This window comes from Chiloscyllium plagiosum, chromosome 22 (assembly GCF_004010195.1).
Source record: "Chiloscyllium plagiosum isolate BGI_BamShark_2017 chromosome 22, ASM401019v2, whole genome shotgun sequence".
Classification (NCBI taxonomy): domain Eukaryota; kingdom Metazoa; phylum Chordata; class Chondrichthyes; order Orectolobiformes; family Hemiscylliidae; genus Chiloscyllium; species Chiloscyllium plagiosum.
In genome coordinates, this window is record NC_057731.1 from 19,763,247 (window position 1) to 19,786,920 (window position 23,674).

Consider the following 23,674-nt stretch of genomic DNA (forward strand, 5'->3'; position numbering starts at 1 on the left):
GCTTTAAATTAAGGGGTAGTAGTTATAGGACAGATGTTAGGGGTAGATTCTTTACTCAGCGAGTCGTGAGTTCATGGAATGCCCTGCCAGTAGCAGTGGTGGACTCTCCCTCTTTATGGGCATTTAAACGGGCATTGGATAGGCATATGGAGGATAGTGGGCTAGTGTAGGTTAGGTGGGCTTGGATCGGTGCAACATCGAGGGCCAAAGGGCCTGTACTGCGCTGTATTTTTCTATTGTACCTATCCATTGTCCAAATGCAGCAAGACCTTGACAATATTCAGGCTTTGCTGACAAGTAACAAGTAACTTTCATATTATACAAGTACCAAGTGCCTCTGACAATCGCCCCTTGACATTCAATGATATTACTATCACTGAACACCCCACTATTAACATCCTGGGATTACTATAGATCAAAAACAGAACTAGAGTTGTATAGATATTGTGGCTACAAGACCAGTGCGGAAGCTAAGAATTGTGCAGTAAGCAACTCATCTCCTGATTCCCTAAAGTCTGCCCACATTTACAATGCTTCCATCATAAGGTGCGATGGTGTACTCCCTAACTTGCCTGGATGAGTGTCGTTCCAGCAAACTCAAGGAAGCTTGACACCATCCAGGACAAAGCAGCCTCCTTGAATGGAACCACATCTGTAAACATTTACTTCTGATGAGACACAGTGCAGCAGTATGTACCATCTACAAAATGTACTATAGAACTTCACCAAGACTTCTGAGATAGTACCTTTGACCACTGCCATCAAGTAAGACAAATGAAAGAGATACATGCTATATCACCACCTTCAAGCTCCCTTCTAAATCACTCACCAACCTGATTTGGAAATGTTTTTCTGTTCCTTTGCTGTTGCTGGGTCAAAATCCTGGAACTCCCTCCCTCCCTTACAATATTGTGGGTCTACCTATACCAAATGGACTGTCGTTGTTCAAGAAGGCAGCTCACCACCATCTTCTAAAGGGTAACTAGAATTAGGCAATAAATGTTGTCCTTGGTAGCGAAGTCCACATCTCCATGATGGTTGTGCAAGAATGCCTGTCTTGGCAATAAACTTGCATCCAATGAATGAAAAGAAACAAAAGAAGTAGTTAATCCATCTTAAAAGCTTCTTTAGACTGTAGTTTCTAAAATAAACCTTTTTTACTACACCCAACTGAGGTGGAGTCAAAAAACAAATCTTCTTTTACAACGTTCAAGAAAATAAGCATCATTACATATTCAACACAGTTATTGGTTTACAGTTTTCACAGAAAATGAAGAGCCATGAAATTCAATCTCAGAAAGCTATGTAAGTTCTAGAACACCAGACAATAAAAACAGAATTAGTCACTTTAAGTCTATTGCGAAGTGGTTTATCATATTAGTAATAAATGTGTATAAGATATTAAGATTAGGAGTTTAATTTATTTTTTTCATATTCAAATTAAAAGAAAGGAAAAAGTATTCAAGGATTTGAACTCAGCCTCGATGCAGATTTCTCCAGTATTATTGAAACTATGGAGGATTACCTGAATCCCGTTCTGTCACAGTTTGACCTTACATTTTCTCCGTAAGTACTCACAATGCATTCCTCATAACAGCCATAAAAAATATCTGACTTGGTTTGGTGAGCCTTTGAATTTCTGTTTGGTGAGGGAAACAAAAACACCTGAGAGTCCCTAACACCTGAGAGTCTATAAGATTAGCAAGTATAGCTGCTGGGGTGTGCCTTCTAGCAAACTTTGACTGAGGAGTAGCTTTCTGAATTTCCTAATCTGTATAGGTATCCATGCCACCACCAGCTAGTCTTAGGCAGCCTGGTGTAGGAAGGAAACAAAATGTATCATTGCTATCTGCTTTGTTTTGTGTCTCCCCTCCACAAAAATCTTTCCAACCCAAAAACATGCCCATAAGGCTCAATGGATTCTAAATATAAAGACATGCAACATCTCGAGATTTGCTGGAGCTTAAGCTATCATGCAACTGTATTTGCTGGTGGATTTTATATATGCCAGCTGGAAGCCAATGCAGCTGCTGTCACTCTTCCCAGGGTGGCAAAATGAATATTTTCAGCTGGGTTGGGAGGTTCTTCCTCCTGCCATGTGACCTCTGTAATGTGATCTTGTGACATTGGTGGAGGGTCCAACCCAAAATGAAGCCCCTCACAAATTGACAGAAAAGGATACAACAAGCACAGACCATGGCTTAATTTCTAGCATGTCTGACAAACTACGAGGCTACAGAATTCCAGGTGTAAAATATTTTATTGGGATGAAAGGAGTATTGATTTCTATGACAGGCCTAGACTTTGTTATATATTAAACCAAAGTGTTTCACCCGTTTTTCAATTGATGAACTTCAATGTGGCCACATGATACTCACAGCAAAATCTTCCCGGCTCCATGACAGCTGTTTGGAGGCACAGCCAGGAACAAATATGAAAAGTTTATGTCAGGTCAGCTCCTTGTGATGTCCCTGCCTCCAAAAACTTGCCAGTGGAGGGACAAAGATGTTAATAGCTACGAGTCTGGCATTTGGGATATCCAGTTAAGTCAATTAGATAAAAGCAAAATATTGTGGATCCTGAAAATCTGAAACCATCACAGAAAATGCTGGAGAAACTCAGCAAGTCTCACAGAATCTACGAATGAGAAAAACAGAGTTAATATTTTGAGTCTGGCATGACTTCTTCAGACAGTTCAATGGGGTCAATTAAGCAGCATGTAGAAAGGCTATGAGGCCTTGCACCAGGCCCAGTGCTGTGGTAAGAAATCATAGTGTTAGTGTATGTTGCTTAATAGGCATCTAATTACTCTAACTGGATACCCTGATTGCCAGGCTGATAGCCACTAACTTGTTTATCCCACTTCTAGCAAAACAGTTCTGAAGCAAGAACACCACAGGTAGCAGAATTGACATGAAATGTTAATATTTGTTCCCAGGTCTGCCTCAAAGCAGCTCTCCTTCTTTCTCTATCTGTTTCTTTCATTCTCTCTCTTCTCTGATCCTGTCAATCTGCATTTTGTTATAAATAAGACAGGAGTTTTGCTTATAGCTGACCAAAAGGCTGGGTCCCCAACCCCATCCCCTGGTTTGATTAAACGCATTACCACCGCGATACCCGACGTGGGGGGTCAGCATTAAATTCCATCCACCTAGCAATATCTAGCAGAAAACCTGAAAACAGGTAGTCACTCAAAGTTCATTCAGGGAAAAAATTGTTCCAGTTTTTTAAAAATCTATAACAACAATGAAACCACAATGTGGATAATCCGAGTGCACTCTTAATATCTCAAATTCTCTGTGTTGCAAAGACATCCACAATTTTAGTATGGTTTGTGTGAAATCCAGGGCAAAATGATGACTGAGCAGCAAATGGTCAAATAAATAGCTTAATAAAACTGCTCTAAAACCAATAAATATTGGCTATATTTCTAAGATGTATGGGAGATGAATACCTTTTTGAATGAATGTTTTTATCTTGCATCTTTTTAGTCAACAGCCTTCCCCAGTAGCACCCGCGGATTCAGCGAAATCAAAATCCAAAAAGAAAGATGAAAAATCAGTGGGTGAAAAGTCAACTCCAGGTATGTGACAGTTATCTAGGAAAGGATTTCATGGACAAGCTTTAAAGAGATTAATCTTGGATTATGTTGATTTATAGCTCCACCATTATTTGGTTTTTCTAACATCAGTGTGTCCTTTATGTATTTCTAGAATCTCTTTGGATTCTCCTTAACTCTATTTGCCAAAGCTATCTCAAGTCCCTTTTTGCCCTCCTGATATCCCTCTTAATACACTTCTACTACTCAAAGTTTGTGAGAAGATTTGTAGCTCGGGTGCTCGTTGTTGTGGTTCTGTTCGCCGAGCTGGGAATTTGTGTTGCAGACGTTTCGTCCCCTGTCTAGGTGACATCCTCAGTGCTTGGGAGCCTCCTGTGAAGCGCTTCTGTGATCTTTTCTCCGGCATTTGTAGTGGTTTGAATCTGCCGCTTCCGGTTGTCAGTTCCATCTGTCCGTTGCAGTGGTCGGTGTATTGGGTCCAGGTCGATGTGCTTACTGATTGAGTCTGTGGATGAGTGCCAAACCTCTAGGAATTCCCTGAACAGAGAACTAACTAACTAACTAACTAACTAACTAACTAACTTCTTTCCTTCTTTTCTTCTTTCCTTCCATCCTTCTTTCTTCCTTCTTTCCTTTCCTTCCTTTCTTTTTTCCTTTCCTGTCCTCCCTTGATTCTCCAATTCAACTCCGAAACAGCTGCCAGTTCCTGAGCGTAACAGTATCCGGTGGTCTATCTCCAACACCAGTGTTCTTACAGCAGTAAATAATCTGCATTATTTTCTCGGGCCAGTACCCAACATCAACAAATAAACCAAAGAGCTGTGAATGCTGGAAATCAGAGAGAAAAATGGAAATTGTTGGAGAAACGCAACAGGTCTAGCAGCATCTGTGGAGCGAAAGCAGAGTTAACATTTTGGGAATTGTTCTTCAGAAGAGTCAGTAGACCTGAAACATTTACTCTGCTTTCTCTCCACAGATTCTGCCAGACTTGCTGAGTTTTTCCACCAATTTTTATTTTTGTGACCAAGCATCAGTCTTTTGTTTTCTTTTCTTAAAACAAACTGCTGTTCAAAGTTAAATTCTCAACACCGACTCTCAGTTCCAAACCAAAAGTGAGAAAAATAGAAACAGTGATGGTCTCAGCATTACAAATATTGAATTTTTTAAAACAATCATTATGCAGCTAACTTAGTTTTACTTTATCATTTTTGTTGCAGGCCATTCTCAAGATTTAGGGGAATTTATAATCATCTTGGCTGACAAACTATTGTTGGAACTGCCTTTGGAGGTTTTGAGTGTTTTGCAGGAGGATGCAATCACCTCAGTATCAAGAGATTTTTCATTACAGTTGCTATACAATCGCCTACACAAAGATGCATCAGGTAAAATATGAAATAATAGGTTTATCAATTGAAGTTGTTCAGTTCACAGAAAAATCACCTAACATTTATAAGATAGAAAAATCTTCCAAAAAGCATAAGGTGTGTGAAGGGAATAAAGGTAAAGTTGCTATAGTCTTAACAGACCATAGGGCTGTTCTCATATTTGAGAGAGGTGGCTGGTGGTGGTTTACTCTGAGGGCCACCATACTGCAGGTGAGTGGAGAGGTTAAGAAGGCGAGCCCTTCATGGTAGTATCAGTTGGTGTGAAATTTGAACCCAAGCACACATCAAGGGCTGAAGGGCCTGTATTGTGCTTTACTGTTCTATGTTTTATGTTCTATGAGTTTGTTGCAATAAAAGCCCAGATTTTAAAAATTGGCAATGAGCCTGGCCCCTTTTGATTTTTCTTTCACAGCCCATTTCTATCTAAAAGGGAGTTGCTGAGAGGTAGATTGGGAAGGTTAATAGAGGAGCTGAGGAGAATGAACTGAAAAGAGAGACAGCATGATAAATTGAAATAGAGATTGAAATGAGGAGTCATTCTCTACTCCTTACTCCCACTGCCTGTTGATGTCAAGTCTAGAGGACATCCTTCCTTGTCTCATTCTATCAAAGCTTCCAAAAATCTTAGAACCTGCTTTCTTCCCCACATTGTGCATTTCCCACCATTTCCCCCAAACCAAACTGGAATTAGTTTTTGCATGACAGCTAGCACCTGCTCCAGCTGCAGTACACTTCCCTCCAAGAGGTGCAGGTTAGCTTTAATCAGCACAAAGTCTAAGAATTACTCTGATGTTGCAGTTTTGGATCATTTCTGCTGATGTAGAAGGTAGATAGCAACAGCTGCACACAGTAGTCATTCCAGTTAGCAGGCAACACAAAGATGGCATGCTGCTTGCATTTCAGTCAACAATGCACGATTTACTCAGACTTAGTACTCCTTGCACCAGCTTTTGGAATTGTTCAATTTAACCCATCAACATAGCGAAAGAATAACCTTATTTTAGTGAAGGAAGTAGAAATCTTGTGCCATTTCTATTGGCACTGGTTTTCTTAAAAGGGCAGCTTCATAGATTTACATGGGCTGTTCATGAGAGTGAAAGTTTTTAAAGACTAAGAAAGTGCAGGTATTGATTCTGCTCACAAATATTTATTAGCTTAAACCATTAGATAGGGGGAGCACTGTTTTATATGTGTCTGAATCTCTGAGAGACTTCCTAATTTTTAAACGTTGATGCCTTCCCTTTCTGAACAGACACTGTACGCAAGGACACAAGAAGTCCGAAAGCAAAAGGAGATCACAAGAAAGCCATTAAAATGGTAACCTCTACAAATATCTTAATCGTTGACAATTACAAACATGTCACCTTTTTTCTGTGAATATTATGTAACTCATAATTTGCTCAATTGTTTCAGAAGGAAACATCTTTTTTATTGTTAAGGTGCCATGTGACAGACATAACTGAAATTGTTAAAGGTAGAACCTCATCACTGAAATGCATTTAACACAAATGCTATTTATAACTCATTTATGGTGATCAAAGATCACTTCAAAATGACTTCAGATTTGACAATCAAATTTAATCAGTGCCTGCATAACTTTTTTTAAATGCACCTATGAAAGTGTTAAATTCTGTTCTAAGATGCACAATTCATTGAAAACTCAGCCTATGTCTTCAGCCTTTTGTTTTCTTAAATAACTGAATCATCTAATATCTGTCAGAATGGGTGGACTATCCCCCTCTGTGAGGTAGCATGAGCAATGATGAGAATAACAGCGAAGTATGGAGAAAATGAAAATATCAGAATCTTGACATCAAAAAAGATTGTTGCAATAATCCCCTCAAGCCTGAAATGACAAGTTCAGAACCTCACCATTGAAAAGCAACTACCTTATTTCCATGAATCTGCATCTCTTTCGATACCCAATCTGCCTTACTTCCAAGTAGCTCCCAGTCCTTCTCTCCTTCCCCAAGAAATCCAGCTGTGGAAATTCCTGACATTTTAATCAGAGCTGTGAGCTGTAGCTGCAGCTTGCCAAATGCTTGTCCCAACTATCATCCAACGATTTCTTCACCCATGTCCTTTCATGCTCAGCATCCTCATCAATTCTTCACGCGCGCAGGTCAGCATCAGCCTCACTACTTTGCCGTGTCTGCTGTCAAACCAATTCATCCACCAGTCAGCCCTTCGGGACGTTGATTTGGAGCTCAGAGACATCCATGACTTACATGCTTTTGTCAGATGATTTGTGAGCAAGAGCATACAAGCATCCCATGCATCTGCACAGGATATATCTCTGGCTCTTAGCTTGCTTTTTCCCATTCACTGATTTGAAGGGTGTCAACCTCTGTATACAGCTTATGACTTTCCAAACGCACACTTGCTGACTTCGGCACTGACTTATGGTCAGCAGCCTCTGTGAGGCTCATGTTGTTTCTATGTAGCACAACCTGTTGTGACGAGTTTCTGTTACATCAACATCAGACATATAGCAGCAAACATATTGCATATGCATCAAATGACCATGTATGTAAATCAAAGGGGAGCAACCATTAAAGGGGTGAAGAGTAACAGTGCCACAATCAATCTAGGGCTTGTCTGGAGGCCAGTTATTTAGTCTTCTTAGTCAGAGGATCTCTCCAAGGATTGGACCACAGTTAGTCTTGCAGGTCAAGTGTAAGCAAACTAGGGATCACAGATGGGTCTGTCGTGGTGCTGTGACAAAATTATATTGCAGCTGGGCTGTGGTCAGTTGGTGCTGTCCTGTCAAATCAGTCCAGGGGCTGGGATATGGTCACTGCCAGGAGTGTCAGCAATACTATTCAGGGGCTTACCACGAACTCCTTGGAGTTCTGGGAAGGTGGATGGACTCTGTTGTCGTGTCTCACTGAGGAAAGATGTGGCAATTGGTAGTAGTAAGACAGTATCTTATAGTGAATCAGTAGAAACTAGGAGCCCTGGAATAGAAATTCAAACAGGTCATGGTAACTCCATGCAGCGGGAATAGGGCCCATAATGGCACATGAATATCCTAAGTCATGGGCATTAGGGATAAAATGATTACTTTAATAGTGATATAAAGACACTGAATGGAAATTGAGAGGCACTGAAATGTCATAGAACTACAGGGATAGCAAAACAAAACAGAACAAGAAGGATAAGGGAAATTCATGCCTCCCAGGTAGAGCCTGCAAGTCACTGGCAATGCAACAAAATTATACCCTGGCCATGTCCAATTGAAATTCATCTGCAGAATAACTTTGTAACATGAATGTGACTGCATGCAAACAGGACAGAGTAACCTTAGTCTTCCTCTCTTTGAAGACAGCATAAGACGTTTGGAATTTGTAGCTCTGCCAAGGGCAACTGTAGGAATTATGCTTCCACTGAATCAGTAAAACCACACAGCTGGCTTCAATTTGCTCTTCATCAGCAGGTCATTCATTGTCAAAGAACATACATGAAGAATTATTGCCACAAGCAATCTCAACCATGATATTGTGCTCACTAATTGTCTCCTTGTCATGTCAGCTAAGCAACGTCTGAAGTCTCCATTTCACAAACATGTTCCATAGCTAGCACTGGAAGACCATGCTTCACAGCAGTCACACTGTATTTACCAGGTTGACACCTGGACTGAACAGGTTGTCATATGGGGAAGGATTGGATAGGCTAGACTTGTTTTCATTGGAGTTCAGAAGACTAAGGGGTAATTTGAAAGAAATTTCTAAGATCCTGAATGTCTTAATAACGTGAGTGCGGAAAGGATATTTACTCTAAAGAGTGGCTCCCGAAATGTTTTAAAATTGGGATCACCCTTTAGAATAAAGTTGAGGGGATATTTTCTCTGAAGGTCCTGTGACTTTGGACTGCTTAGCTTCAAAAGGCAGGGGAGATGCGGTCATTGAATATTTTAAAGATGAAGGTAGATACATTTTGATTTGTTTCTCTAACAGCAAAGTAGGAAAGCAGAATTTAGAACACAAACACCATCTCCTGTCCCACCCAGTTCCATGACCCCTGCAAAGCTGGGCATGAACTTTCCTTTCCTCTGGGCCATGTCATAGAATCCCTGCAATGTGGAAGCAGCCATTCAGCCCATCAAGTCCACATCAAAGAGCATCTGTCCCAGACCACCTCCCCCCCCGCCCCCACACCCCCCATCCCTGTAACCTTGCATTTCCCACCTAACCTGCACATCTTTAGACTGTGGGAGGAAACCAGAGCCACCCAGAGGAAACCCACACAGAGATGGGGTGAATATGTAAACTCCACACAGACAGTCACCCGAGGGTGGAATCAAACATGGGTATCTGATACTGTGAGGCAGAAATGCTAACCACTGAGCCACCATACTGCCCTTGGACACAGTGTGGGGGGCTGTTTCTGGCTTGTAGCATTTGAAGTGTCTGCATTTGGGCTTTAACTTTGATCCCAGTGGTGTGAATGCCAAAAGCTCCTAACAGTAGTGAGCACTTGTACATTTACAAGTGTGCAATTTTTAAAAAACTCATTTGTGGGATGTTGGCATCGCTGGCTGGCCAGCATTTATTGCCCATTCCTAATTGGCCTTGAGAAGGTGGTAGTGAGCTGCCTTTTTTACTGTTGCAGTCCTCCTGCTGTAGGTTGGTCAACACTGCCATTAGGGAGGGGATTCCAGGATTTTGACCCAGTGACATTAAAGGAACTGCAATATATTTCCAAATCAGGAAGGTGAGTGGCTTGGACAGATACTTGAAGGTGATGGGGTTCACATGTACCCGCTGTCCTTGTCCTTCTAGATGGAAGTGATCGTGGGTTTGGAAGGTGCTGTCTGAGGATCTTTAGTGAATTTCTTCAGTGCATCTTGTTCATCGTATACACTGCTGCTACTGACTGTAGGTGATGGAGGGAGTGGATGTTTATGGATGTAATACTAATCCAGCGGGCTGCTTTGTCCTGAATGGTATCAAGCTTCTTGAGTGTTGTTGGAACTGCATTCATCCAGGCAAGTGTTGAGTATTCCATCACACTCCTGACTTGTGTCTTGTAGATAATAGACATGCTTTGAGGAGTCTGGAGGTGAGTTACGCGCCACAGTATTCCTAGCCTTTGACCTGCTCTTGTAGCAACTATGTGTATGTAGTGAATCCAGTTAAGTTTCTGGTCAATGATAGCACCCAGGATGTTGATATTGGATATTTCAGTGATGCTAATACCATTGAATGGCAAATGGCTGTGGTTAGTTTGTCTCTTATTGGTAATGATCTTAGGCTGGCATTTGTGTGGCACGAATGCTACTTGCCACATGTCAGCCCCAGCTTGGATGTTGTCCACATCTTATTGCATTTGTACATGGACTGCTTCAGTATCTGAGGAGTTGCGAATGGTGCTGAACATTGTGCAATCATTGACAAACATCCCCAGTTCTGATCTTATGATGGAGGGAAGGGCATTGATGAAGCAGCTGTAGATGGTTGGGCCTAGGACAGTACACTGCTGCAGAGCCATCTGGGAACTGGAATGATTGACCTCCATCAACCACAACCATCTTCCTATGTGCCAGGTGTGTGAGGTTCCTCAAGAAATACATCCAAGAGCCTGTTATACAGTGAATGAAGTGAGGAGTGGAAAATGGTGAGAGAGAATTTGATTCAAATTATGGTGGAAAGAGTGTCATGATTTGCACTTGACAAAACACTTGAACCCAGAAAAGAAACATATTAACCACTGTTTTAAACAAAATAAAAATGTTCAATTAATAACGATTAAATACCTATACTTAATTACATACTCTTTTTCGAAATCTTCATGCTTTTTTTTACTTGTTGGCCTTAGCCTTTCCCAAAAATATAAACTTTAATTCGATATTTTTACATAGATTTAAGACATTGATTTGAATCTGGATTATGCAGGTCAAGATTGAGTGTCCAACATTTTTAGAATGCATCAGTACTGCTCAGTTATCTGTATTATCAGAATATTTTTATTGAATTTTTGGTATTTTACATATCGCAGCATTTGTTCAAATAATTTTATAAAAAGAGAATAAAAATCAAAAACTTTCAGCTAAAAATTATAGTGAGGGCTTTGGGGAAAAAACAGAGGCTGAGAGCATGTTTGTGAATAAGAGTGAGGCTGAGCAACACAGGCACATGAGACATTTGCGCTGTGGGAGTGCTACAGCTACAGTATGTGTTTCTCCCAGCTACCCTGCAAAAAGATCTAGGAAACTCGGGAAGAATTTGGATAGACATCTGAAAGTGGGGATCTGGGTCTTGTATTGGAGGCCTCCTAAAAGTTGATGCAGAGAACTCTTCAATGACACATCTAATCCATCAAGACTCTGTGAGATTCATCACTGCCATTTTTACTCTTTAGTGACCAGGTGTACTAGCCAATAATAGTCTACAACCCAATTGAAGATCTAACTCTCAAATTAGAGACTTTCTCTCCATTTAGAAGGTTTAGGAGGCTTCCTATTGTCACTTGAAAATAGTGTCTGATGGCTGAGACCTGCAAAATCTATTTTCCAGGTTTATGAGTGTTATAATAGACTCCCACCAAAGTAGTAGCAGACTTAGCCCTTGTTGTTTATTTTAAATCAGGGATATAAAACTCTCATGTAGTCAGGAAAACTTGAAGGATTTTTGTAATTGTTGATTATTACCAAATGCAATATCCTGACTGATTTTTGTGATAGTTTCAGTGTGCCACTTGCCTTCCATTAAATTACAGGTACCAATTAACCGTGTTGTGCCATCGAGCTGTTTTCCAGTGGACACTCACAATTTCAAATGTATCCTTTCCATTATTAATATTTCTTTGAAAATGTTCATTCTAACCTGTTACGTCATTTATATGATTAAAGAGATTGGTAAAATATATTGTGAGAAATTGACTGGTATTATAAGTAAGCTTCACACAGTCAGGAAGGAGAGATCACATTCAGAGTGAGACACTGCCTAAATGAGTAAGTAGTTTGGAGAATTCTGAGGCAGCTTGGGAATTCAGTGCAGAGGAGACGAAGTGCATTTAGCTTTTTTATTTCTCTTTTTTATCTCCTAGTTTGTAAGGATTTTTTTTAAACAGAATAAATTGAAGCCTAAGATCAGTGGCTGAGCAGAAAAACTGTAAATCAATTTGACTATCTATTGTAGGTTACGTTTGGATTGAAGATAAATAGGAAGAATAGTTACAGGCTACAAACTAAAAAACCAGTATGAATTTTTTAAAAATCAAATTGAGTTAGTAATTAACCTAGAGATGCTGGGTCTGGCATGCCATGTAACTGCACAATATGGTAGCTGGTAGGCCCCATTGTGGTTCACAGTGACCACATCTATAGTAAGTATTGGTTGCTTGAGGAACTCTGGCTCAGAGTTGATGAGCTTGAATCTGAGCTTCTCAGTCTGCAACACATTAGGGAGGGGGAGAGTTACCTGGATCTATGTTTCAGAAGATGTTTATATCCCTCTAACCACTGACCTCCAATAAGGTCAGTAATTAAAGACAGGAGGGTGTGATTACCAGCACAGGGATAGGATAGGTCACCGGAATAGACACTACTGGCTGTAGCCAGGATCGAGAGTCCCAAAGGCTGTGTTGCCAGCCTGGTGCCCAGGTTCAGGATATCTCATCTGGACTGCAGAGGAACTTGGAGTGGGAGGGGAACGATCCAATTGTTGTGGTCCACATAGCTACCACAATATAGATAGACAGAGAAAAGAGGTTCTGCTGAGGCACTATGAGCAGCTTAGAGCTAAATCAGAAAACAGAATCAAAAAGATAATAAAATCTGGATACTGCCTCAGCCACAAGCAAATTGATACAGAGTCAATGCGATTAAAGAGGTAAATGCAAGGCTGAAAGTTTGGTGTGAAAGAAACGTGTTCAAATTCATGGGATATTAGGGAAGGAGGGAGCTGTTCCGATGGGATGTGCTTTACCTGAATCGTGCTGGGTCTAGAGTCCTGATGAACTGCCTAACTAAGGCTGTGGATAGAGCTCTAAACAAAATTAGGGGAGGTGGACTCAGATGCATAGAAAATGTTAAAGGTGGAGGAGAGTTTAAGCAAAAATTGTTAAAGTTTCAAAACAAGTAATAGGACAGAGTGTATGAAAGTGGTCATGAATCTAACTCAGGTATAGCCGATAAGGGGACAACTATGAAAAGGAAGACAATCAATACAGGACTGAAGCTGGTGTAGTTAAATGCACATGATAAATGAGCTAGGAGTGCAGATTGAAGTTGGCAGGTACAACATGGGTATCACAGAGACATGGCTGTAAGGTGATCAAGACTGGGAACTAAATATCCAAGGATACAAATCCTATCAAAAGGACAGGCAGATGGGTAGAAGGGATGGAATTTCTTTGTCAAGAAATTAAATTGCATTGTTAGCAAGAAGTGATTTAGAGCCAGTAAGCATGGAAACTGTGTGGGTAGAGTTGAGGAACTACAATGGCAAAAAGTCCCTGATGGGAGTTGTATCCAAGTTTCCTAGCAGTCATCAGGATATGGGGAAGAAAATAAATCAAGAGAAAGGAAAGGCATTTACAATGGGCACTATGTTAATAATTATGGGGCGCTTCAATATGCAGGTGCTAAGACGATGCCGTGTGTGGCAACACATTTCACTATTCTCCTGTACTTTGTACTTGAATATATGTGACAATAAATCTAATTCTAATTCGACTGAGAGGCCTGGACAGAATGGATATAGAGAAGATGTTTCCAATAATTGGAGAGACTAGGACTATAGCCTCAGAGTGAAGGGAGATTTGATAGTGTAATGCAGTTGAATGTCAAGGTGACATTCTGTACTCTGTCTCATTGGACCTAGTCCTTGCTTAGAACTTGTGTGGCACAAATGCGAGATGGAATTACCAACTAAGTCTTACATGTGAACATAATTGTGTAATGATCAACAAAGGTTTCCATTTCTGATCTTATGATGGAAAGGAAGTAATTGACAAAGCATCTAAAATGGTTGGGACAAGGACACTGCACTAAGCAATGTCTGCATTGATGTTCTGGGCTGATTAGCTTCTGACAAACATAGCCTTTTTTCTTTGAACTAGGAATGACTCTAGTTCAGGACAGTATTCCAGCAGATTGTCGTTGTTTTAAGGCCATTGGACCTCTTCATCTTAAAAGACTTCAAATAGAAGTGGTTTATCTTTCCTCCCTTTCATGTGTTTCCTAAGGTTTGATTAAATAAAATAATTATACATGCAATTGTTTCCTTTATTTCAATTGTTTTGGGTTGCTGATGGTCAAATTTGCTTCTAACACTTGGGGTAAAGGAGACCCCATTTTCCCCAAGTTTTCTAAAATAGCATCCAAAGCAGAATGAAAGATCATCTTGTCTTGCTTTTTTCCCAACTGAGATGATTAAGTTTAACACTTGAAATGATATGATTACTAAAACACTGATAACACCAATTTGACAAGTTCACACTACTGCTATAGAACCTGAGGGAAGGGTGAGCTTTTTAGACATCGAGGAAGACAATATCAATAATCCTGCTAGCAGATTGATTATGTGCTGTTGGTTGAAAGTGGAAGTGGCCTCCACTATTTAACCTTAATTGGATTTGTCAGATATTGTGGATCCTTATGATGAAACTAATGACTCAGGTAAGGAGAATATAAATGTGCATTCACAAGTGAGTCTGTATGTTAGGTTTCAAAGCAACAGAGGAACCTCACAACTGATCACATTCATCATCATTGGATATCCCAGCAGATATAGCGAAGCAGTCAAATGTTGATTTTCCTTGGTTTTTCTTATGGGCTTCCTAATAATGTGCAGTTAAAATGTTGAGCTGCTAACTTGGCCTTTGTTTTTAAGATTCCACTTTAGATATTTCCTTGGAACCTTACAACTGATCACATTCATCATCATTGGATATCCCAGCAGATATAGCGAAGCAGTCAAATGTTGATTTTCCTTGGTTTTTCTTATGGGCTTCCTAATAATGTGCAGTTAAAATGTTTAGCTGCTAACTTGGCCTTTGTTTTTAAGATTCCACTTTAGATATTTCCTTGGAAATTATATAACTATGAACTTGAATTAGTTAACTGTCAGTTAATGTTGTCACTTTTTGAGGTTGTTCTTACGTCAAGATTATTTGCAAATATTTTCTAAGAGTACTTAATTGAGATTTGATTGGTTTTTAAACCAAGTGTGATGTCTGGACCATAATGCCTGAAGTGCTCAGATCAGTACTCGACACAATTAATACTAAGAAAAGTGTCAGTTGATTAGGTTAAAGGTTAAATGGCTATGAATTTTATCTTGGCTGCAAAAAAAAGAGATAGCCAGGTAATTGGACCAGCCTACTATACACAAGAGGCCATATTACAGCAGAAAATGTGTATACATCTAAAAGCACAGGGTTTGAGTTATTTTAGTTTTAAGCTAAAAGAACAGCTTAAATGTCTTTATTTATGTTGTCAGTATGAAATACTTGAAAAATGCTGAAATATCTGATAAAAAAGAATATGGTAAAAACACTGAATTCTGGATTATTTTGAGCAAACTTTCTGCGTTGCCAAACATTTAGTTGGGAAGATTATTTTCAGTTATGCAGCCAAAGTCCATTAAGGGCCATTGAAAGGCAATAGGAAATAAAAGTCTGTCAAATTGACAGTGTTCTTTTAAGCTTGAGGCTGAAGCATGTTCTTGCATTATTTAATTGAGTAGCTGTGCTTGAGATTGTTGAGTTTTTTTATTCTAAACATCTAGTCACAAGAAATTGTGTACCCTAAACCTTACCTACAATCTCTATAATTACTAAAATAACTTAATGTTTAAAATGAACTACTTGTATGTCTGCATGAATCAAATTGAGTACAGTGATCTGAAAATTATTAAATGCAACATTAAAACACTAATTAGAATTGAACTATACTCAGCTAATTTGCTATGTTTTTTAGGAGTGTTCAGTCCTGTGAAAGTAATGACAGACATTATAGAAAAATACTTTTTACAGTTCACAGCACACTGGGATGGAATCATGGGTATTGACTATGTTCCAAGGTATGTTGAATTGTTCAGTTTCTTTTTTAGTTTTGTCAAAAGGTTCTATAATGAAGGTGAGTGTCCCAACAAAGTGCTTAATTACATCCTCATTTCTACTCTGTTGCTTGTTCTTTTCCATGTTATTTGCCTTTGTAATTATTATTGCATTTGATGCAACTTAAATCTCGCAATAGGTATATTTTTAACAGATATACATGACTTACATTGATAGTTATCTGGATGATGTTAGACAATTTGAATTATTGACATCCAGCTACCGTCCCACCCCTTTTACGGACCTACCCAATAATCTAGCTGTCCATCTTATCCACCTAATCCATTTATCACACAACTACCCATCTCACTCATTTACTCTTGTTGCCAAAAGGTGGACGACAGGTGGGCATGTCCTGGTTTCCTCCAACACCAAGGATGGTGAATGGCTTGCCAGAGAATTTGTGGTTGGTGATGTTCTTTTGAAGTTTTGACTCATCTCCATTTAGATGGTATGAGTTGTATGTTTAGAAGCTACTTTGGTAAGCTGCAGTGGTGCATCTTCTAGATGATATGCACTGCTGCTATTGTAATTCAGTACTGGGAGGAATTAATGTTTAAAATGCTTGGGTATACAGAGCAAGATTATCCAAACGAGATGGGCAGGGAGTATTTTGTTCGAATAACTGATTGTTCAGATAACAGATAATGTTTTTACAGCACCTTGAGATCTTGTTCTGATAATCCGAAATTCGAATAATTGATGTTCAGATAACCGAGGTTATTCTGTATATGCTAATTAAGTTGGTGGTTTTGTCCTGGATGCTGTTAGCTTCTAAAGAGTGTTTTGAATTAGCATTCATTGAGGCAAGTGGAGAATATTTCATCACACCCCTGACTTGTGCATTGAGGATAGCGACCAAGCTTTTGGGAGTCAGGAGATGAGTTACTCTCCACAGAATTCCCAGCCTCTGATCTGTTCTTGTAGTCAGTGTTTATGTAATCAGCCCAGTTCAGTTTCTAGTCAATGGTAATGCCCTGTATGCTGATTTAACAATGGCCATCACATTGAATGTTAAGTGATGAAGATTAGATTCTCTGAGATGTTAATTGTCCAGTACTTGTGTTACTTGCCACTTATTAGGTCAAGCCTGAATGTTGCTCCAGTTTTGCTGCATATGCTCCAGTACCTGAGGAATCTCAAACGTTCTGAATATAGTGCAGTGATCTACAAACATTTCCACTGCTCACCTTATGGTGAAGGATTGTATTCCATCATTAATGCAGCAATTGAAGATTGTTGGTCTAAGGCCCCTCTGCTAAGGAACTCTTGGAGGGATGCTCTGGGATTGGCCTTCAAAAACCACAGCCATCTTCCTTAGTGCTGGATGTGATTCCAATGAATGGAGAAGTTGCCCCCTGAAAAGATCTCAGAAGAAATGTCTGGGTCAGTTGGAGAGAATGTTTGTGTGCCAAGGCACTGCACTCAGTATTGTCACTGCTTGGAAGATTCAGGCCACAATTTCAGGAACTTTTTTTAAAAAGTCTAATTACCAGGTAGAACATTTAGAGTTAGAAGTTGGTGAGTTTACATTGTTCTGTTTTGCCAGGGCTCCTTGGTGCCACATTCAGTCAAATGCAACCTTGATGTCATTCTCACCTTACCTCCTGAATTTAACTGTTTGTCCATGATTAGATCAAGGTTGTCATGAAATCTGACACTGAGTGGTCCTTGCAAAACCCAAACTAAGCATCAATGAGCCAGTTATTGCAAAGTAAATGCTACTTGATAGTACTTTGAACAATCCCTTCCATCACTTTTCTAATAATCAAAAGACTCTATTGATTACAACTCTTCTTCACTTGTGCATGGTCTGGCAATGAGATGAATTTTCTGAATTCCTAAAGAAACGTTGATTGCAATCTATGGCTTTTGCAGTGGGAATATTTGATAAAATGTGAGCATTGAGTGCAATAAATGATCCTCCAAAATTGGATACGTGCTTCATGACTGAGGTACAGTAAATATTTGCTTTAGGAAGCTGCATTATAACTATTTTCTGAATTCCTGTTCACCCTGACGTTCCAAGTTTTTGCATTTTAATTTTCCAATTGAGTAATCAATGGTATTTTCTTTCTTTCATAGTCATGCAAATTGGGAAGAGATGCTAAAAAGTTGCAGTGCGTTTGTCTTTTATGGAACAGAGCGTTTTCTTGCAAATGTATTACCTTCAAAACTCATTTCCATGAATCTTCCAGGTATAGTTAGTCATGTTATACTGAGCTGTATGATTAAGATTTCTGAGTTCTTCTCATGTCAGTTGCAGTTCAAACTTCTTACAAAAAGATCTGGTTATATCATGTGATCACTTACCAATTATCCTACAATTATATAGGACAACAATCTCTCCTATGTGGGCGGCACAGTGGCACAGTGGTTAGCACTGCTGCCTCACAGCGCCAGAGACCCGAGTGACTGACTGTGTGGAGTTTGCACATTCTCCCCGTGTCTGCGTAGGTTTCCTCCGAGTGCTCCGGTTTCCTCCCACAGTCCAAAAACGTGCAGGTTAGGTGAATTGGCCATGCTAAATTGCCCGTACTCTTAGGTGCAGGGGTGAATGTAAGGGAATGGGTCTGGGTGGGTGGGCTTCGACAGGTGGGTGTGGACTTGTTGGGCCGAAGGGCCTGCTTCCACACTGTAAGTAACCTAATCTAATCTGTGCTAGTTCACATTTTGTCAGGACATGTTAGAGTGCATGACACTGAAGGCTTGCATATTCGATGTGTAACACCTTATCTCAAAAGGTGCACTTTGAGATAATGGACTGTGTGTCAGAACAAAAAAAAATTCAAGAAATTTATCGAGGAAATGGTTTTGCTTCAAAATTCTTTCTCGCTATCTGGCCCTCTTTTACAATTATAATACTATTTAAAATGCTACCATGCTTTCACTGATCATTTTGTTTGTAAATAAATCTGGAACAGTAATGGCGTGCTCAGGTGGAGGTAATGTACATTTTGCTGAACACATCCGCAACGGTTCGGCCTCATTCTTTTAACTCAAACTGACCTAGAAACATTTGAATGTCACCAATAGTCCTTAAAACCTGCTATAATTTTTCAGTCCCTCAGACAGCAGTGAATTGGCTGCTTTGCACAATAATGCATTCATGATCCTTTGTTATAAGAGATTTTTAAATTATGTTTGTTTTGGCCTCTCTCACCCCTGCTAATCAGGCCATCATGACCTTAAGCCCGGGCATTTGTGCACCATTACTCATATACAATTCAGACCTGTTCATGACCTCTTTCCCAAGACAGCTCTGAACAGTCCACAAATGTTGAATGAGCAATCAAGGTAGCATCTAACACAAAACCAGACTTTTTGTTGATATATTATTCCACACCCTTCATGTTATACATGTTATACATCAAAGTATTATTTAGTGTTTGAATCGAGGAGTAATCAAATGGATTTACATGAACACTTGTGAGTGGTTCTATTTTGTGCTATCCAGCACATGCAGTTGAAGTGGACACAGACTGCTGGCCTTACTCCTTTGTGGCTTTAGATGACAGTGTTGGATGTCCTTTGGATGCCTGAAACCTAGAATGGTAAAACATAGGTCCACCTGCTACCTGTTCATGAGCTGCTTCTGTCATCATGGCTTGATGCAATGTTGTTGAGCCATCATGAAAGGAGTACCCATGAGCTTCACACACCTGTTCTGCCACCTTAGCAAGGCCCATTTCCCTTGCTCCATGTTGAGTGTTGAGTGCATGAAATCAACTAGTAGAAAGTGAGGACTGCAGATGCTGGAGATCAGAGCTTAAACATGTGTTGCTGGAAAAGCGCAGCAGGCCAGGCAGCATCAAAGGAGAAGGACAATCGACGTTTCAGGCATAAGTCCTTCTTCAGGAATGAGGAGGATGTGCCAAGCAGGCTAAGATAAAAGGTAGGGAGGAGAGACTCTCCTTCTCCTTTGATGCTGTGCGATAGGTGGAAGGAGGTTAAGGTAAGGGTGGTAGGCCAGAGAGGGGGTGGAGGTGGAGAGGTCGGGAAGAAGATTGCAGGTCAAGAAGGCGTTGCTGAGTACGATGGTTGGGACAGATATAAGGTGGGGGAGGGGAATGAGAAAGCTGGAGAAATCTGGGTTCATTCCTTGTGGTTGGTGGGGTCCTAGGCGGAAGGTGAGTCGCTCTTCCTCCAGGCGTCGTGTGGCTGTGGTCTGGCGATAAAGGAGGCCAAGGACCTGCATGTCCTTGGCGGAGTGGGAGGGGGAGTTAAAATGATTAGCGTGCACGTGGAGGGTGTGGTCTTTCCGGAACGCTGATAGGGGTGGGGAGGGAAATATATCCTTGGTGGTGGGGTCCGTTTGGAGGTGGCGGAAGTGACGAAGGATGATCCGATGTATCTGGAGGTTGGTGGGGAGGTAGGTGAGGACCAGTGGGGTTCTGTCCTGATGGCGATTGGAGGACCGGAGTTCAAGGGCGGAGGAGCGGGAAGTGGAATCGAACCCTGGTTCTGTGAGGCAGCAGTGCTAAACACTGAGCCACAATGTTGCCCATATGATGTGACACTGTCTCAGATAGTGGCTTTGCCATTGAGATTCCACTCCATGGCAGTTGATTCCCTATGTGACTACCAGCCAGACCTCTTGGTAAAGCTTGGTAGTCTTCCCCTTCAGTCAACTGGAAAGAGCACCTCTCTCTCACCAAAGTGCATTTTCTGCCTTCAGAAACAGCTCCAGAGAGGCATTGCTAAACTTTGCAGCCACCTTCCTGTAAATCCAACCACCCTGACATAGCCTCCCTTAGTTAGGACCCTCTTTCACTTCCGTTCTCTTTATTATACCACGGTTGTAAGTGTTGTCTTCCCTTTAAATATGATGTGCCCTTTTCAGCTGCTTCAATCATTATTGATTGGCTCCCACACTTCCTGTTGGTTATATGGAAACTAGAGGCCAAATTCACAATGATATCCCACTGCCAACTTATATGGTCATTGGGATTTATTGTGTTTTGGTAAAATTCAGCCCCATGACTTCAAATACCACCAGGAGCATTATGAAGAGCTCATGCAGCTCTCTCTCTGATAAATACTTGAGACCAAAAGACATAGGACCTGAGATAGGCCATTCAGCCCATCAGGTCTGCTCTACCAATTAATGAGATCCTGGCTGAACTAATAATTCTCAGCTCTACTTCTGTGCTTTATCCCTATAATATTTGATTGCCTTACTGATTAAAAATCTGTCTACCTTAGCCTTGAATATATTTAATATTCCAGCCTTAGCTGCCCTCTGTGGTAAAGAATTCCATAAATTAACAACCCTCTGAAAGAAGAAATTTCTCCTCACCTCTGTCTTAAATATGAATTCTGAGATGATGCCCTCTGGTCCTGCATTCTCCAGAAAACCGAAACAATCTTTCAGCATCTACCCTGTCCAGTCCTCTTAAAATCTTATATATTGAGATTTTCATGATCTGTGCAATTTTACTGACTTCCACTGAAGTTCCCATGTGACTGATACTTTGCTGTGGATCTTGGGGCTTGCCTTATCCTCAAGTGGACAGTAAATGTGATGTTTGACCTCAGATAGACTGTCCTAACAGAAATCGCATCAGCTATCTGACACCATTGAGACACAAGGTTGGGATTTAGCAATTTGCACAACATCAAGGTTCCTATCCCCCCAAAAAAGTTCTGCTCATCATATCAGCATAGAACAACACTTTTCCCACTTTGCAATTTAATTCAGAGGGACTGAAACTGTAAGGTTTGATATTGGCATAGATTCTTTTGTGTGCGTAGACATTAGTAGTATATGGAAGAATAAAAAACTATCAGATTGGATATTAAAAGATACATTAACTTTTGGCATTCTAACAACTTATGATTTGACTTTTATTCTGTCACTTCTGTTTACCCAGAATGCCAGTTGATGATTATTCTGGACCTGGCTCAAACATGTCAAAGTTTTCGTCATCAGTCCGTTCTGGACAGACCAAAGAGGTAATGCATAATGCATTGAAAATTTGACATGGTTAAACAAGTTGTCTGTTTCTTAAGCATTTGAATGTTTATGCATTGCCTTTTCTTAAATTCAAATTTACTGGAGACTATGTTCAATTCTCTTTCCCATCAGAAACAGAACCTCAATTTTATTTTGACTCTTAGTTGTAGTTAAATGGTTAACACCAACTGGCTGAAATTTAAACAGCGACCAAAGGCAAGATAACATCATAGCAAATGAGGCTAGGAGCCTCAGAGGTCGGTGCTAGGCCCATTGCTGTTTGTTATCTATATCAATGATTTGGATGAGAATGTACAAGGCATGATTGGTCAGTTTGCTGATGACACTAAAATAGGCAGTACCATGGACAGTGCGGAAGGTTAACATAAATTGCAGCAAGGCCTTGATCAGCTGGGGAAGTGGGCTGAGAAATGGCAAATGGAGTTTAATATAGGTAAGTGGGAGGTCTTGCATTTTGGAAAGTCGAATCAAGGGAGGAGTTTCATGGTGAACGGTAGGGCCTTAAGGGGCGCAGTGGATCAGAGGGAGCTTGGAGTTCAGGTGCATGGTTCTCAGAAAATGGAATCACAGGTAGATAGGGCAGTGAAGAAGGCTTCATCAGTCAGAGTTCTGAGTAAGGAAATTGGGAAGTTTTGTTGCAGTTATACTGATGTTGGTGAGGCCGCACTTGAAGTATTGTGTTTCGTTTTGGTCACCTTGTTATAGGAGGTATGTTATTAAACTGGAAAGAGTACAGAAGAAATTTACAAGGATGTTGCCTGGGCTCAATAGTCTGAGATGTAGGGAGAGGTTGGACAAGCTAGGACTTTTTTCTTTCAAGCCAAGGAGACTGAGGACGGGGGCCTTATAGAGGTGTATAAGATCATGAAAGGCATGGATAGGGTGAATGCACTCAGTCTTTTTCCCAGGGTTGGGGATTCAAGGACTAGAGGGCATCAGTTTAAGGTTAGCGGAGAAAGAATAAAAGGGAACTTGAGAGGCACTTTTTTTACACAAAGGGTGGTATGCATATGGAATGAGCTGCCAGCGGAGGTGGTTGAGGCATGTACATTAACCACATTTGGACAAATACATGGATAGGAAAGGATGAGAAGGATATGGGCCAAGTGCAGGGAAATGGGGTTAGCATGGATGGACATTTTGGTTGGCATGGACCAGTTTGGGCCAAAGGGCCTGTCACCATGCTGTAGCGCTCCAAAACTCTATGACTCTCAACACTTTAGCTCCTTAAGCTAATCTATCATTCAGTACGATCGTGGCTGAACTTCAATGTCAACTTAACTTTTCTACCCAAATCCATTGATTCTCTGAGAGACCAAAACTCTGCCAGTTTCAGTTTTGTTCTTTTTAACTTATTCATTCATGGGATCTGGGCATCAGCTGCTGAGCCAGCATTTATTGCCCATCCCTAGTTAACTTCAAGCAGGTGAGCTATGTTCTTGAACCATGACAGTCCCTGTGCCATAGATACCCTACAATGCTGTTAGGGAGGATATTCCAGCATTTTGACCCAGTGACACCGACGGAACAGTGATATATCCCTACGTCTGGATGGTTAGTGACTTGAAAAGGAATTTGCAAGCAGCAGTGTTCTTGTGTATTTGCAACCACTGCCCTTCTCAGTAAAAGTGGTTGTGGGTTTGGAAAGTGCTTTGGTGAATTTCTGCAGTGAGTCTTGTGGATAGTATA

The 23,674-nt window shown here is 40.6% G+C and overlaps 1 protein-coding gene across 1 annotated transcript in view; it reads left to right on the forward strand.

Moving 5' to 3' along the window:
* Positions 1-23,674, forward strand: part of LOC122561114 (cilia- and flagella-associated protein 46) — a 234,213-nt gene that overhangs the window by 199,117 nt on the left and 11,422 nt on the right. The window contains exons 48-56 of the mRNA XM_043712553.1: positions 1,448-1,566; positions 3,492-3,583; positions 4,777-4,941; positions 6,197-6,261; positions 11,662-11,722; positions 14,531-14,566; positions 15,869-15,971; positions 18,094-18,206; positions 21,882-21,963. Coding sequence (XP_043568488.1) covers positions 1,448-1,566; positions 3,492-3,583; positions 4,777-4,941; positions 6,197-6,261; positions 11,662-11,722; positions 14,531-14,566; positions 15,869-15,971; positions 18,094-18,206; positions 21,882-21,963 — 836 coding nt within the window. The remainder of the gene's footprint in view (positions 1-1,447; positions 1,567-3,491; positions 3,584-4,776; positions 4,942-6,196; positions 6,262-11,661; positions 11,723-14,530; positions 14,567-15,868; positions 15,972-18,093; positions 18,207-21,881; positions 21,964-23,674) is intronic.